The sequence below is a fragment of the Drosophila ficusphila genome, unplaced genomic scaffold, assembly GCF_018152265.1.
Source record: "Drosophila ficusphila isolate 14025-0441.05 unplaced genomic scaffold, ASM1815226v1 contig_414, whole genome shotgun sequence".
Classification (NCBI taxonomy): domain Eukaryota; kingdom Metazoa; phylum Arthropoda; class Insecta; order Diptera; family Drosophilidae; genus Drosophila; species Drosophila ficusphila.
Genome location: NW_025064328.1, coordinates 20449595 through 20465412, shown reverse-complemented (window position 1 = coordinate 20465412; position 15818 = coordinate 20449595). Strand labels below are relative to the sequence as shown.

Here is a 15818-nt window from a genome sequence, read left to right as displayed (position 1 = left end):
TAATTTACATATGTATATGGTGCATAGTATACTTTTTGGCACCCAATCGAAGCGGACAACAAAGCTACCAATGCACAGTGGTCGGTACCATAGCAGAAAAAATCAATTTTGGAATTTTCATTTCAAATTTGGCGCATCTGTTTATCAATAGAACAAGGCTTTAAAAGCAATTCTTAGTTTTGTTTTGCTCTACATATTCGCGCGCACTTATGCATTGATACATATGCTATATGATTATTAAGTAATTATTAAAAAAAAAAAGGGTTATGTTTTCTGTTTTTAGTTTTTTTTTTTTTTTAGAAAAATTACTTAATAATCATAAAGCATATGTATCAATGCAAAAGTGCGCGCACACTTATATGATTATTAAGTAATATGTAATTATTTGCAAATAAATGAATAATAAATAAAAATATATGAATAAATAATGATTTTGACGCATCTCGGACATTGATTTCTTATGTGCAAAAAGCGTTTTTGCTCAACTCGGATGTTTTTTTTTACCGTTATCGGTTTTCTGCTCATTTCGGACGTTCATTTTTTATGTGCAAAAATCGTTTCTGCTCAACTCGGACATTCATTTTTTATGTCCAAAAAGTGTTTCTGCTCAACTCGGACAATTTTTTGCAATTTTCTGCTCAACTCGGCTAGCCCCAGACCTAGAATATTGAAATGCAACGTGCAAAGGAAAGCGATAAAATAATGCATGAATACAAAATGTTTCACTGCGAGTTTTTCAAAATTTATCTTAATCTTAATAAAAATAACTTTTTGAATATCTATTATCGGAAAGAACTGCTTAATGTCGAGCAAAATGTTTTAAAGCCCAACAACATCAAAGCTATATCGATTTTTAAGATATATTATATTAAAGTTTCAGTCAGCTTGCAACGCTGAGGAGACATCATTCTTGATCAGCATCACGATCTGAACTAAAATACGTATGTACGTCTGTCCCTCTGTCCGTTTCTATATAAACTAGTCTCTTAGTTTTAAAGCTGCCTTGCTGAAATGCAGGGGCGCACAGAGGTAGTCTGGGCCCCGGGGCAAAATTTCAATTTTGGGAGATTGTCAATCCTTACATATCATCATATATAGGTATCATATATAATATCGCGCGGAGCCCCCATAAACCCGGGGCAAATTGCCCCCTTTTACAATTCACACAGACTGGAACTGGAACGGGGCAGATTTTGACTGAGAACGATATGTTAACCCTACCTTTTAGAGGTAAAGGGTTTGAGGTTAATGCTATAGCAAAAAAGCTTTAAAACTGAAAGTCGATCGCGCATTGCATTACACACAGAAAAAATAATAAAAACAAGAAAGGAAGCTAGATTCGGTAAGCCGAAGCTTATATACCCTTGCAGTCATCAAACATGTCGAACAAAATACATAAAGGCTAACAACATCGAAGCTATGACGACTTTTCTATTAATTTTCCATATTTTCGACTATTGTTCATATGGCAGCTATATGATATAATTGTCCGATTTTTATGAAATTTTTTTCTCGGTTCAAGGGTAGTTCATAAAGTCGATGTTGTAAAAATCATGCTCGTGGAATAAAAAACAACAACGTTATGATTATTTTGCCATTATTTCTATATATATTTTTTGATCTTTCCTATGGCAGCTATATGATAGGGTTATCCGATTTTGATAAAATTTAATCCGAAATTTAATAACCGTTAGAAAACGCCATCTTGAATTCAAGTCGATCTGATCAAAAACAACGGCGTAATAATTTTTTATCCTTTATTTTGTTGAACTCTTGTATGGGAGCTATCCGATATAGTCGGCAGATCCGGCTCGTTCCGACTTATATACTGCGTGCAATAACTACACACCTTTTGGGAAAGTTTCAGCTAGATAGCTTTAAAACTAAGAGACTAGTTTGAAGAGAAACGGACAGACGGACAGACAGACAGACGTACATACAGTACTGTGCAAAATTATAAGACCACCCCTGTTTGAAACATTTTTTTGCGTTTATAGCGTTTGTCTGAAGTTTTATCCCAAAGTTGATATTTTTTTCGTAAAGAGCACCAAAATTTACTTAAGAAAACATGTTTTGCGTGTTTCAGAAGCACTCTTAATATAAAGTTAAAAAATAATAACACTTTTTGCGATTTGCATGAAATCAAACATATTTTATATTCTGTAAAACATTAAAAAAATTGTTGACTTTTGTAAGCCTAGTTATTATACGTAAAAAACCATGAAGAATCCGAAAAAAATAGTACGGCTCGATAAGTTTATCTGTTTTCAAGCCACAGCCAAAAAACGGAGAAAAATTAAGGTGGCGGCGTCCAAGCCCTTGCTGACCAAGCAAAACAGAGAGGCTCGCTATAACTGGGCATTGGAGCACCGCTCATGGACTGCAGAAAAATGGGCCACGGTGCTGTTTTCGGATGAATCCAGCTTTCAGCTCTTCAGCAACCGCCCCTGTCGTGTGTACAGAAAGGCTAATGAAAAATTTAGGCCGCAGTGCATCGTTCCACGAGTTCAGAAAGGAGGAGGCTCGGTCATGGTCTGGGGCTGTATGTCTGCAAAAGGTCCAGGAGAACTTGCGTTTGTGGACGGAACTATGAACACGGAAAAATATCTCCAACATATGGATGATTATATGTTTCCGTCGAAGAAGAAACTCTTTGGACGCCGGAAAGAGTGGAAATATCAACAAGACAACGCACCAGGTCATGTATCGAAAAAGGCTATTGCGTGGTTTCTGAATCGCCGCGTTCCACTATTAAAATGGCCTGCGCGATCACCAGATATGAGCCCCATTGAAGAATTATGGGACCTTCTGGATAGAAGAATCCGCAAACACATTATTCGCAGTTTGGATGAGCTTAAACGAAGACTCACAGAAGAGTGGATGGGATTGAGAGCAGATCGCAAGCTTTTTGAAAATCTCGTGAACTCGATGCCGGAACGAGTCGAGGCCCTCATCAAGGCGAAAGGAGGAGCCACAAGATACTCAGATGGTGAGTTTCATTACAAACGATGCTACTGGAGTACATTCAAACGGCATTTTAACACTCCACTGCATTACAGGTACACGTTCAAGACCCCGATGGGATCCGACGTGTTCAGACGAAGATCGGCGATGAGGAAAAAATGTCAGTTTTTTAGCTGTCGCTTGAAAACAGATGAATTTATCGAGCCGTACTATTTTTTTTCGGATTCCTTGTGGTTTTTTACGTATAATAACTAGGCTTACAAAAGTCAACAATTTTTTTAATGTTTTACAGAATATAAAATATGTTTGATTTCATGCAAATCGCAAAAAGTGTTATTATTTTTTAACTTTATATTAAGAGTGCTTCTGAAACACGCAAAACATGTTTTCTAAAGTAAATTTTGGTGCTCTTTACAAAAAAAATATCAACTTTGGGATAAAACTTCAGACAAACGCTATAAACGCAAAAAAATGTTTCAAACAGGGGTGGTCTTATAATTTTGCACAGTACTGTACATATTTGGATTTTGATCGTGATGATGATCAAGAATACATATGTATACTTTATGGGGTCTGAGGTGTCTCCTTCACTGCGTTGCAAACTTCTGACTGAAATTATAATACCCTTTGCTCTGCAAGGGTATAAAAATAAGATCCATCCTTTTGTAAAGATTTTGCGTTTTGCGACCATTGTTATAACTCGGATTAGCCGGTTTACGCAGTCTGATCATAAAAACTCCTAATTATGCTACAGCACGTGCATCGCGTCTAGAACTAATCTTAACTAGCAGTTATAAGATAAATTAAATATAAGTAGGTTTTTACGGAAGCTGCCATTACCATTCATTACCGTCGTGACATTGACATCACAAATTTGACTTATCATAAATAATGCCCATTTAAAAAACTTCGTAGAGATTAATTCTGAAAAAATCCATAAAAACAGAAAGCAAGACTAACCCACCTTTTCGGATGGGCTCTGAATGTCATGCCCTTAGCGCATTTGATTATCTGTACCACCAGTTATCTCCGCAGTTGATAAGCGCGATCCTTAATCTTTGTTAAAACGATGCTGTCGTGGACGCTAATGAAATATGATCCACAATCAGTTTTTAGCACCTTTCCGGCAGAAAAGGTCTAAACAAAACGATTTATTCACTAGCTGCGCAATGGAAAAGGCAAAAGAGAGCGAGTCGCTCCAGGAGCGTTCATTGAGTCTTCCAGAGACGCCGCTAATGGCACACACCAAGGAGCAGCAGGTAAGACAACGGTCAAGACTCTTCTAGGAGATGACCCATCGGCATCCATTTCCAGCAGGAGCAGCCCCAGTGGACCTGGGCCCTCAAGTGGGCGGCCATTGGGTCCTCGCTAGGGGCGGCCGTTCCAGTGGGATACTGCACGGGTGTGATGAACAGTCCCGCCGAGGTAAGAACTTTCTCCGATACTGGCAACAGCAGTTAAATTCCGCAGGTGGTCCACCTCATCTCCCCAGCTTATGCGCTCCTGGTGCAACGAGACGCTGATTGCCCGCTATGATCTGCACTTGGGCGAGGCAGGCATGGAGTTATTGTGGTCGTCCCTCGTCTCCATTTTTTTAGTAGGAGGCGCCATCGGATCTGTGGCGGGTGCTACCATGGCCAACAGGTTCGGACGCCGCGGCTGTTTTCACATCTGCGGCCTCCTCCTGGCGTTGGGCGCCATTTGCTTCTACGCATGTCGTCCCCTGGATTCCGTGGAGCTTTTGATGCTCGGGCGTCTACTCGTCGGACTGGCCGGTGGTCTTCTTACGGCCTTTATGCCCATGTGGCACAGCGAGATCTCGGCTCTTTCTCAGCGCAGCACCTTGGCTCCCCTCTGCCCAATGGGATTAACCCTAGGGGTGGTTGTGTCGCAGGTCTGCAGTCTCCGCTCTGTACTCGGAGGTCCCGAACGCTGGCACTTCGGACTGTCCCTGTACGGCCTGCTCCTGGTGGCTTGTTACGCCCCCTTTAGGTGGTACCCCGAGAGTCCCAAGTGGCTGTACGTTGTCAAGGGGCGTAAGGAGGAGGCCCGGCGCCAACTGCAGCTGCTAAGGGGCTACGCGGCAGAAAACGCCGCTTTGCAGGAAGAGGTGGATGAAATGGAGCTGGAGGCTGCTTCCAAGGTGAAGGCCAGTGGATTGGTGCAGGTGCTACTCGATCCCCAGTTGCGCCTGCCGTTAATCATCGTCTGCGCCTTCCTTGGTGGCCAACAGCTCTCGGGCATTAATGCGGTGCGTACTGGTCAAGGCTTTCTATTTTCAAAATTTGGCGGTCGTTCAACACCCCGTCTGTCCCTGCAGATCTTCTACTACTCCGTCTCCATCTTCCGCAAGGCGGGTCTTTCTGTCCAGGCGTCGGAGTGGGCAAACCTGGGAGCGGGGTCCCTTAATTTAGCGACCTCAATGTTGGGTCCCGTGCTGCTGGAACGAATCAATCGGCGACCTCTGATGCTTTTCTCCACCTTTTTCTGCACTGCCTTCCTGTTTCTATTTGCCATGATGCTCCACTTTATTGTGAGTAACCGGAGTATAAGATAATCAGGCAATACTAATTTCCTTCTACCCTATAGGAAAGCTATAGTTGGTTCGCCATGGGATGCGTTGGCTGCATTTTCCTGTACATTTTTTTCTTTCAGTTTGGACTCGGGCCTATTCCCTTTTTCATTGGAGCAGGTGCGTTTTATAGTTTAAATACCGTGGGTTAACCGCCGCCTTTTCATCTCCACACAGAACTGTTCGAGCTCGCATCCCGTCCAGCCGCCTTGTCGCTGGGTAGTGTTGTGTACTGGCTGTGCAACTTAGTCATTGGCATGGCCTTTCCCACATTGCAGAACGTTTGGGGCGCCTTGGTCTTCCTGCCGTTCTCGGTCACGTGTCTACTGCTGTTCGGCCTGACAAAACGCTACTTGCCGGAGACGCGTGGGCGTGAGCCCTCTGAGGTGGCTCCGCTTGTCGCACTAGGTTTTAGGTCAAAGGTTCTGCCCAGCCACCAGAAGCCTAACCAAGCTTAGACTAAGACTAATAAATACAAATCTTCTGTAGTAGTCAGCTCAAAAATACCACCGATTACCAACGTTCTTCTGATCAACCGGTGTTCGGAAACTAGCCGAAAGAAAATGGCCCGGAACACATTTATACAGCAACTTAAAAAAAGGAAACAGCATGATTGATCCGTTGTTGCAAACCCATTCTTTGGGAATGACAATTTTATTTTTCTAATAAACAAACAGGTCATTTTAAACTACGACGCCCTATATTAATCGTCGATCGCTTCCATTTTACTAAAACTTTGTACGAGAGTCTGCGAATGGTGACTACAATATATACGCACACAAATAAATAATAGTATACAATTAGACCATGCTTTACGATAATACATTCGACTAAATAAGTAAACTTCTAGTCTCCATCGATGCCATACAAAAAGCATGTGTAGGCAAGACGCGTATAAATTTTATAATTAACAAATTAGAAAAATAATTAACAGACTTCAAATATGTCAAACAAAATACATATAGGCTAAACAAAAGACGTTTTTAGATTCAGTTCGTGATTCTGATCAAGAATATTCATACATATATATTTACGGGGTCTGAGGTGTCTTCTTCACTGCATTGCAAGCTTTTAACCAGTGGCGTAGCGTGCCTTGTCGGGGCCCCGTATAAAATATTTTTTGGAGGCCCTTATATGGAGGTAAAGATTTTTCACAAAAGAAAACAAGAAAGGAAGCTAGCTTCGGCAAACCGAAGCTTTTATACCCTTGCAGTCATCAAATATGTCGAAAAAAATACATAACGGCTAAACAACATCGAAGCTAAGACGATTTTTCTATTCATTTTCTATATTTTCGACTATTGTTCAAATGACGGCTATATGATATACTCGTCCGATTTTGATGAAATTTAATTCGTAATTCAAGAGTCGTTAGAAAACTTTATATTCCCAAAATCATGCTTATCTAATACAAACCATCGATGTTATAATTTTATTTCCGTTATTTCTATATAGATTTTTCGATCTTTCCTATGGCAGCTATAAGATATCGTTGTCCGATTTTTATGAAACTTTTTTCTCAATATAAGGGTTGTTAAAAAAATCATGCTCGTGAGATAAAAAACAACGACGTTATCAATTTATTTCCATTAATTCTATAAATATTTTTCGATCTCTCCTATGGCAGCTATATGATAGAGTTATCCGATTTTGATCAAATTTAATCCGAAATAACAGTTAGAAAACGCCATCTTGAAGGAATCAAGTCGATCTGATCAAAAACAACGGTCTGAGAATTTTTTATTTCATTCTCTCGTATGGGAGCTATCCGATATAGTCGGCCGATCCGGCCCGTTCCGACTTATATACTGCGTGCAATAACTACACACCTTTTGGGAAAGTTTCAGCAAGATAGCTTTAAAACTGAGTGACTAGTTTGATGCTGATCAAGAATATATATACTTTATGGGGTCTGAGGTGTCTCCTTCACTACGTTGCAAACTTCTGACTGAATTTATAATACCCTTTTGCTCTGCAAGGGTATAAAAAATATTGTGAGAAGAAATATTTATTTATCACATTATTTACCCATTTTACAAATAAAAATCAAATTTTAAATATTCACTCTTACACACTTTGGGGGCCCCCCTGGCCCGGGGGCCCCGTATAATTGATACGGCGTATACGGCGGTAGCTACGCCCCTGCTTTTAACTGAAATTGTTTTACTCCCTGTAAGTGTATAAAAAGTGATATAAAACGTGATTCTCTAAAAACTGAAATTGTCTTCTCTAGCGGATGTGAACTCAACCATTTTAAGATTTTAATTGTTTGTAAATGACACAGTCGTATTAAAGGGTTTCAACTGCAAAAGTTTAACAAAAAAGTCTAGTCAATAATAGCCTCCGTATTGCAATTTCAGTAACGGTCATAGAGGCTGACTGAATTGAACACTTGAATGACGGTCGGTTAAGTTTTAATTGATTTTTAACATAGTTGAATACGTGTTGGCTTCATAATTTGAATGATAACTTTGTCACTATTTATGAATTTAAATAATTTTATTGCACACAAAAATCTGCTATGCTAGTGGTTTTAACGGTCCTCTAATTCTTGTCATTATACCCTTGCAGAGAAAAAAGGTATTATACATAATTTCAGTCAGAAGTTTGCAACGCAGTGAAGAAGACATCTCAGATCCCATAAAGTATATATATTCTTGATCAGCATCACGAGCAGAATCGGAATACGTCTGTCTGTCTGTCCGTCTGTCCTTCTGCCGTTGTTTTTGATTACGCCGTTGTTTTTGATCAGATCGACTTGATTTCTTCCAGATGGCGTTTTCTAACTACTATTGAATTTCGGAATAAATTGGATCAAAATCGGATGACTCTATCATACAGCTGCCATAGAGATCGAAAAATATATATAGAATTAATGGAAATAAATTGATAACATCGTTGTTTTTTATCCCACGAGCATGATTTCTTGAATATCAAGTTTTTTAACAACCCTTAAATTGAGAAATTTCATAAAAATTGGACAACTATATATTATAGCTGCCATAGGAAAGATCGAAAAATATATATAGAAATAACGGAAAAAAATTATAACATCGTTGTTTTTCACCAGATAAATTTGATCAAAATCGGACAACTATATCATATAGCTGCTATATGATCAATAGTCGAAAATATGGAAAATTAATAGAAAAATCGTCATAGCTTCGATGTTGTTAGCCTTTTTCATTTTGTTCGACATAAATGATGACTGCAAGGGTATATAAGCTTCGGCTTGCCGAAGCTAGCTTGCTTTTTTGTTTTAATTAACAATAGTTTGCATTTTTATAAAGGATTTAAACAATGCCGTATTTATGAGCCATTAAAACAACCAAAACATATAATATTATATTTACACATACATATGTATACGCTTGATATTAAAGTTTGGCCAAGGGTTCACTTTCATCCAGAAAAATATCCGTGGCCAACAGGTGTATGTTCTCCGGGTGGCACGCATACTTAGATAAATCCTTCACGCCAACATCCATTAAGACCTCGTCGTCCACAAAAAAGTTGCCAGTGTACTCCTTAGAGTCGCGGCAAAATATGACGTAGGCTGCGTCAGCCATTATCTCCGGCTTTCGAGAGTACAGAGCCCCGTCGGATCCGTGGAGCATCTCGACGGCCGCCGTGTGGATCGTGGTGCGGGGCCAGAGTGCGTTAACGGCCACGCCCTGGACGCGGAACTCCTCTGCCATGCCCAGCACGCACATTGACATGCCGTATTTTGCGATAGTGTAGGCGGTGTGGTTGGCGAACCACCGGGGACTCAGGTTTAGCGGGGGCGCAAGGTTCAGAATATGTGGGTTCTCGCTGCGCAGAAGATAAGGCAGGCAAGACTTTGATCTGTGGAGTTTGACCGGACGCATTTAGATATTGTTGGTTGATTAGAAGCCAGGGCGCACCTTACACAAGAAAAGTTCCCCTTGCATTGATGTTCTGCATTAGATCGTAGCGCTTCATCTCCGTTTCGAGGGTGCCGGTAATGGAGATGGCGCTGGCGTTGTTCACCACGATGTCGATACCTCCAAACTTGGCCACCGCCGCCTCGACAGCCTGTTGCACCTGGAGCTCGTCGCGTACGTCCACAATGCAGGGGAGCGCCCGACCCCCGGCTCGTTCGACTAATGCAAAGGTCGAGGACGGTACAAAGATGAAACTGTACTCCTTTGGTGGTTGTCCTGCCACTTACCCTCCTCCGCGGCCGTATATATGGTGCCGGGCAGCTTAGAATGCGGCTCGGCGGTTTTGGCTGCGATGACAATGTTAGCTCCATCGCGAGCCGCCTTTAGAGCAATAGCTTTACCGATTCCCCGGGAGGCGCCGGTGATAAAAAGGGTCTTTCCCTTCAGTTTTCTTAAAAAACAAACGATTTTTAAAAGGTTCCTTGTGAGCTGGCCTATACACACCCTGTGTTCTTCATGCTAGTGGGTCTGCCAAATTGAACTCCTTGATATTGAGCTGAGTTCACTTTAACAATCAAACTAGCTTCATCACACCTATAAAATGCTAGAGATATTAGCGATGGAACATTTCAGTACTTCATTTAGCTATTCTAAATGCATTAAAAAGTGTTTAACAGCTGTGAAAGAAATGTATACCGAAACGGCCAATTCTTATAATAAAATACTAGAAAATACCGCACAGAAGTTCTTAATTAAGGGTAATCATTTTATAACCTTTTAGCTGATTTTTAGCAGATGGCTCCGTTAGTAACAAAAACCAACTTCACAAGCGAAGCGCGAAATTTGAATGTAAAAACCGGTTCGTCATTACCAAACAACCTAATATATGTATGTACATTCATATATGTAAATATTTTTTTATCGGGTGTTTTATGGGATCAAAGGTGTCTCTTTGAAAGCGTTAAAAGGATATAAAAAAAATTTAAATTAACATAACATGTCTTCTTTAAATACAGGAATCCTGTAAATTTAAAAGCAATGGAAGGTCGGGCCTTTTCGAAAGTGAATTAATGCGCATTTCAACCAGATCCATACCTTTGCCAGATTTTTTCTATCCGAATAATTTTTGAGAACTAATGACAAAATCTTAAGAAAATATGCCAAGAACTTCGACCTAATTTTTCGTAATCAGGACACTAAAATACACAGAATTTAAAATCTAACGCTCTCTTTTTTTAGACAAAAACCACTCTAATAATATAATCTATTAGTGTTTGTATATTATGTAGTATCATAGTATATTATCCGATTGCATAATCAAACGCTAATAGTTCTGAAAATGTTAAATCCACTGTGGGCTGTGGAGAGCAGCACGCCTGGCAGCTGAGCGTGCCAGTGTAGCTCTTTGATTTCTTTCTGGCCCTGGTGAATAAAAAGCAACTGAGGTGGTAACTTGCTAAGCTCATCTTCGTTCTGGGCCTGTGCCTGCGCTTGGTCAGTGTCCTTTTCCACGGCCAAGTCCCACAAGGCAATCTGGTCGTCATCACCGCCTGAAGCCAGAACGGTGGCCTCACTGGGACTCCATTCTACTGTAGTAATATGGTCCGTGTGGTGCTTAAACGTGGCTATGGGTTTCTGACTCTGAAACTGGCGTAGGTCCCAAATATGTAGAAATCCGTCGTCCCCGCCACTGGCGATAAAAGGCTCCGAATGATTCCACGAAATTACGTTGACATCGCTCTCGTGAGCGTCCTGGCAGGTGAGCATGCATGCCTTTTGCGGTGCCGCTCGACAATCCCAAATGCGGATGGTTCTGTCCACGGAGCAAGAGGCGAGAACGCTTCGCTCGTTCGGGCTCCATTGCAGATCCTCTACCGACTGCGAGTGGCCCGCCAGCGGGCGTTGGTCCACCTTCCAGGTACCGTCCTCTAGTGGGCTCCACACATGTATGTCCCGCCGGCAGTCTCCCGTAGCCAGCACGCCCTCAGCGCTGGGGCTCCAGTCCACTGCGAAACCCTCCTGTTGGTGCCCGCCGAAGGTAAACACCGGACGGGTCTCGTTGCGTTCGTACTCCTTAAGCAGCTGATCGTCCTCTACGGCCTGCAAGGGTTGGCTCAGGTTCCAGATGTTGACGCGCCCCAACTCGCTCCATGAGGCGGCATATACCATATTGCCTATGCGGCGGGATCGCACCCGGTTAACGCACCCCTGGTGTTTGATTAAAGCGCAGGTCATCTGCGGTTTTTTCTGCTCTTCGCGGTCGGCCACGTCGTCCTGGTCGTCTTCTAACTCCTCGTCATCATCCTGGTCATCGTCCTGCGTCCTATGCAGGTTACTCATCTTCATCACAATTAAGTTGTTGACATGGGTTCGGGCAGCTTGCGTGCCAGCCACAATGTAAGCCGTCATCGGAAACGACTGCCTTCCAGTCCCCAACTCATCAGGAATAACGTCAAAGCTCAGGCAGGGAGCCCCCGTAGAAGCTTGATGCAGCATCACGTAGGCACTTTCGTCGCAGACCAGTTCCTCATCCTCGGCCAGTTTATTTCCAGGTAGATAAACCTCCTTGGCCACCTTCGTCTCCGCGCCGTCGTTATCCGCGTCACTACCGCTATCCGATTCCATGTCGCTTTCCGCATCCTCAGGCTCCACCACTTCCATACTTAGATTTTCGTTTTCCTCGTCCATGGCGTTAATAATTGTGCCTTGTTTTTGACCTCAGCAGTATCTTGTTTTGGAACAGCACGTGTAAAAAGGTAGAGTGACCGTTTATAAGATTCACAGAAATGCATTCTGTTTTAAAAATAAAAAGCGGTTTCCACCTCGCTGACTTTTATTCGGTGAGACGATTTACTAAAGTTTATAACATAAAATGGGGCTAATATATATTAGGAAATAAATTTTAAAGAATTTCCCACAAAGCAAAGACGCATCCGCAAATTTTACATTTTAACTTTTAAATGTACGAAAATTAAAATGTTGTTTTACAGCATATTTTAAATAACATATATGGAAATAAGGAAAAAATTTGATCTAGCTTACGGTGGAAATATTTTTTTTTTTTTTACAAATACGTTTCAATATGTTGTTTAAACAAGTAAAATTCTCTAAATTTTGCAATTCAATTCAAGAAACACCTTTTTAAAAACACACAATTTGGGTGAGATGTGCGCAGATTGATTACCATACTGTCGATTTATGTTACAACCGATTTTACTATTTATGATGCTATATTTGCATGTTTCCACTTTAGATAATATGTAAATTATGTTTATTGTGAATGAAAAGAGCACAATGCTTAACATTCATGCTTAACAATTTTAAATTTCCCGCGCTATTGACAGGAGTCGTCCGTTAGACACCAAAAAATACCAAAACGAAAACCTACTGGCAAGGCCAATTGTCAATTGTCAACATTCCTCGTGCAAAAAGTCAAGTAAAAAATCGAGCTGAAAGTTAGCATCCCAGAATATTCGATCAAAATGGTAAAGTCGTCGAACCCCCTGAACATTTTGCGCAGCATCTACAACAACGAGTTCCAATGGTGAGCGTCAGTGCAACCCGTTCCTCTTAATTACATAACCGGTAACTATATTCTCATATAGGATGCTTGTCAAGAGCTACGGCCTGTTTTTCTTGGGAGTTCGTCTGGCCAAGGAATTCGTAGGCGTGGAATTAATGCCGGCACTGGGACCAGCCTAGTCATGAAACCAAAATCGACCGCTTTAAAAACAAAAAATTTAGTTAACTAAGTATAATATGAAGAGTACAATATATACAATTGGAGGTGTGTGAGAAGTACATTAACTTCTGCTGACCATTAAATCCCTAATTTTTGATTCGTCGGCGTCAATCTCTTTGATCAGGCTGTCGGCCAACACGCTGGGTGTCATTTCGCGTTGTAGGAAGTTAGCAACCAGCTTTCTGCTGGGAACGGCTCCTCCGTGGGCCAGAATTTCTGCGCGGTATTTCTCTCCCGCCTGCCGGTTATAGGGGTTCGCTTCGAAGTATGTTTGCCAGATCCACGATGCGATCGTCTTCGATACGAGGTAGGCGTAGTACTTGGCTCCATAACCCACTAGGTGAGAGAAACGCAGCTGCCACGCAGTGTTTTCCACGTAAGGCAGGCCATAGTAGCGACTCTGCACGGCGCGTAGTGTCTCAGTACTGCTGCCTCCATGACGCGCTTCCGCTCCATGGTACTCTTGGTCCAAGGCTGAGTAAAACACCTGAAGCTGCGTCTCGCTAGCAGCAAAAAGGTGCTTAGACGCACACAGCCGACTCAGCATATCTTCCGAAATTGGCTCATGGGTCTGAAAGTGGCGGGCAAAGGTCCGCAGCACACGGGGATCGCCGGCAAAGTACTCCATGAGCACGCTTGGAACCTCGGCAAAGTCCGTCGAGCAGCGCGTACCCGTCACATGCTGGTGCTCGGTGCGAGCTAGCATCGAGTGCATGGCGTGACCCATCTCATGAAATAAGTTGTCAACTCGCGCCGGTGACAGCAAAGTTGGCCCGCTCCAGCGTGGCTGAGCTAGCCCCAGCATGACCACTACCACGGGCAATTGATAAGAGCCATCCGGCAGACGCTTGCCGCCCTGGATGGTAAAGTGGCAGTCTTGGTTGGGCTTGCCCGAACGCTCAAAAAAGTCGCAGTAGATGTAGCCCAGCAGTCCTTCAACCTCGTGCACTACGGCCAGCTTATAGATGTCGTTGTGCCAGGACTCGCCTGGCTCCATCTCGACGTTCTCCAGCCGTACACCGTAGAGCGACTGAAGAAGGTTGTTCAGTCCTTCCATGCAGCCGCCTAGCGAGAAGTAGGGCAGGAACTCGTTGGCTTGTTCCTCGAGTGACTGTCGTCTCAGCTGGGTGGTAAAATACGGCGTGTCCCAAACCTCGACAATAGCTTTAGCCTGCCCGCTCTCCTGGCGTTTCATCTGCGTCATCCGAGCGAAGTCTGCATCAGCACGCGGCCGCAGCTTCTCAGATAACTCGTCTATAAACTCACGGACCACCTCAGGCTTTTCCATGGTGCTACCATTAAGTGCGCGATGAGCATAGGTTTCAAAGCCACAGCTGCGGGCCAGTTCGTGCCGGCAAAGCAGAAGATCTCTCAGTAGGTCCTCCTGGCTCTCAGACGGCTGCAGATACAGCCGGTAGGCGGCCTCACGCATCTGCACGTTCTCAGCGTTCGTGCACAATCCCGTGATAATAACATTGTCGCCAGAGGTCGGAAAGCTATGAGAGATTTTGTTAGTGCTAGCCATAAAGGGAATAACGAACTTACTAGTTACGAATGGGCTCTGGAACTTGGCTGCGCGGAAAAACGCTGGGCTGCACTGCTCCGCTCATAAACTTTTGACCCAGCTGAAGAATGTAGTCGTTGAGGCGTACTACACGCAAGCGCTCCTCCTCGGGCAAGTGAATGCCGCACTGCTCAAAGTCGAAAAGGAACAGTCGGGCTACATGTCTGTCCACCTCGGTGGTTGGCAGATAGTCTCCACGCTCCACAACACGGCTCAGGGCCTGATAAATGGGCTTGTGCGTGTTGAGGCTCTCCACCACCCCGCAAATGCTGATGCAGGCCTGCTCCGCCGCCTGGGTGTACTTGCTCTGAGGATGGGCGATTCGTACGAACTCGGCCAGATCCGCTACCTTACACAACGAGTCTGAGAGCTCGTCGAAAATATCCACCATCTTCCGCTGCCGCTGCTCTGAAACAGCTTCAGTGATGAGCTCCTGCGTACGGCTTTCCACGTTGTCGCGCAGAAGGTAGAAGCCCTCAAAGCTCCTAAGCTCTGGCATACGAAAAAGGCCCTGCAGGGAAAACAGAAATTAAGACCTGGTTATAGCGGCCCTAGTTTTTACAGACTGAGTCTTACCACATCGTCGCGGGTAAAGTTGATGCGTCTTGCCGGAGGGGAATTAAAAGCTGTAGCCAGAGGCGTCCACGTGGAAACCAAACGGATTCGGGGTCTGTTTCGACAGCGATGCAGGGTACGACTCAACTGAAACATGGCGTTTAGCTTTGGGCCCAACTCGTATTTCTTGTTGCCAAAAGGAATATTACAAAGGCAATCAGCTGGGGGCTCATAGCCTCACGGATGCCAGACCATTTCAGTTAGGTTATCGGACACATTAAATAGAAACCCAGGCACAGTCTGGCAGACTGGATTGGGGTGACCGTATTTGCAAGAATAAGCGGTAATTGTTTACAAGTGAGGCCCACGGTAAAAACAGCTTAAAATAAAGAAAGTATGGAAATAATGTTGTGCCGATTATTGCAGTCGTCTGGTGGCCAGTGTTGCCAACTCTGAGTGGTCATTTATAGCAGTGGATGCCAAAATAAATAGCCAAAAATATCTAAATTTCTTAAA

At 43.2% G+C, this 15818-nt stretch overlaps 5 protein-coding genes across 5 annotated transcripts; 2 read left to right on the top strand and 3 right to left on the bottom strand.

The window, feature by feature from the left end:
- Positions 1–4092: 4092 nt before the first annotated feature.
- On the top strand, positions 4093–6227 carry LOC108101349 (solute carrier family 2, facilitated glucose transporter member 1). Its single transcript, XM_017205656.2, has 6 exons — positions 4093–4223; positions 4279–4389; positions 4457–5215; positions 5285–5497; positions 5554–5656; positions 5714–6227. The coding sequence occupies exons 1-6, from the start codon at positions 4134–4136 to the stop codon at positions 5992–5994; spliced, it is 1557 nt and encodes a 518-aa protein (XP_017061145.1). The 5' UTR covers positions 4093–4133; the 3' UTR covers positions 5995–6227.
- A 2617-nt stretch (positions 6228–8844) lies between these two features.
- LOC108101348 (hydroxysteroid dehydrogenase-like protein 2) lies at positions 8845–10145 on the bottom strand. The gene is made up of 4 exons (XM_017205654.2): positions 9946–10145; positions 9729–9892; positions 9447–9660; positions 8845–9382 (listed from the first exon to the last, which is right to left on the bottom strand). Exons 1-4 carry the CDS (start codon positions 9957–9959, stop codon positions 8914–8916), a joined length of 861 nt encoding a protein of 286 aa, XP_017061143.1. The 5' UTR covers positions 9960–10145; the 3' UTR covers positions 8845–8913.
- Positions 10146–10701: 556 nt separating this feature from the next.
- On the bottom strand, positions 10702–12209 carry LOC108101346 (glutamate-rich WD repeat-containing protein 1). Its single transcript, XM_017205653.2, has one exon. The coding sequence runs from the start codon at positions 12127–12129 to the stop codon at positions 10759–10761; it is 1371 nt and encodes a 456-aa protein (XP_017061142.1). The 5' UTR covers positions 12130–12209; the 3' UTR covers positions 10702–10758.
- A 621-nt stretch (positions 12210–12830) lies between these two features.
- Positions 12831–13280, top strand: LOC108101345. Its single transcript, XM_017205652.2, has 2 exons — positions 12831–12985; positions 13047–13280. The coding sequence occupies exons 1-2, from the start codon at positions 12924–12926 to the stop codon at positions 13141–13143; spliced, it is 159 nt and encodes a 52-aa protein (XP_017061141.1). The 5' UTR covers positions 12831–12923; the 3' UTR covers positions 13144–13280.
- LOC108101344 (mitochondrial intermediate peptidase) lies at positions 13181–15745 on the bottom strand. The gene is made up of 3 exons (XM_017205651.2): positions 15324–15745; positions 14729–15258; positions 13181–14679 (listed from the first exon to the last, which is right to left on the bottom strand). The coding sequence occupies exons 1-3, from the start codon at positions 15456–15458 to the stop codon at positions 13245–13247; spliced, it is 2100 nt and encodes a 699-aa protein (XP_017061140.1). The 5' UTR covers positions 15459–15745; the 3' UTR covers positions 13181–13244.
- Positions 15746–15818: the final 73 nt, after the last annotated feature.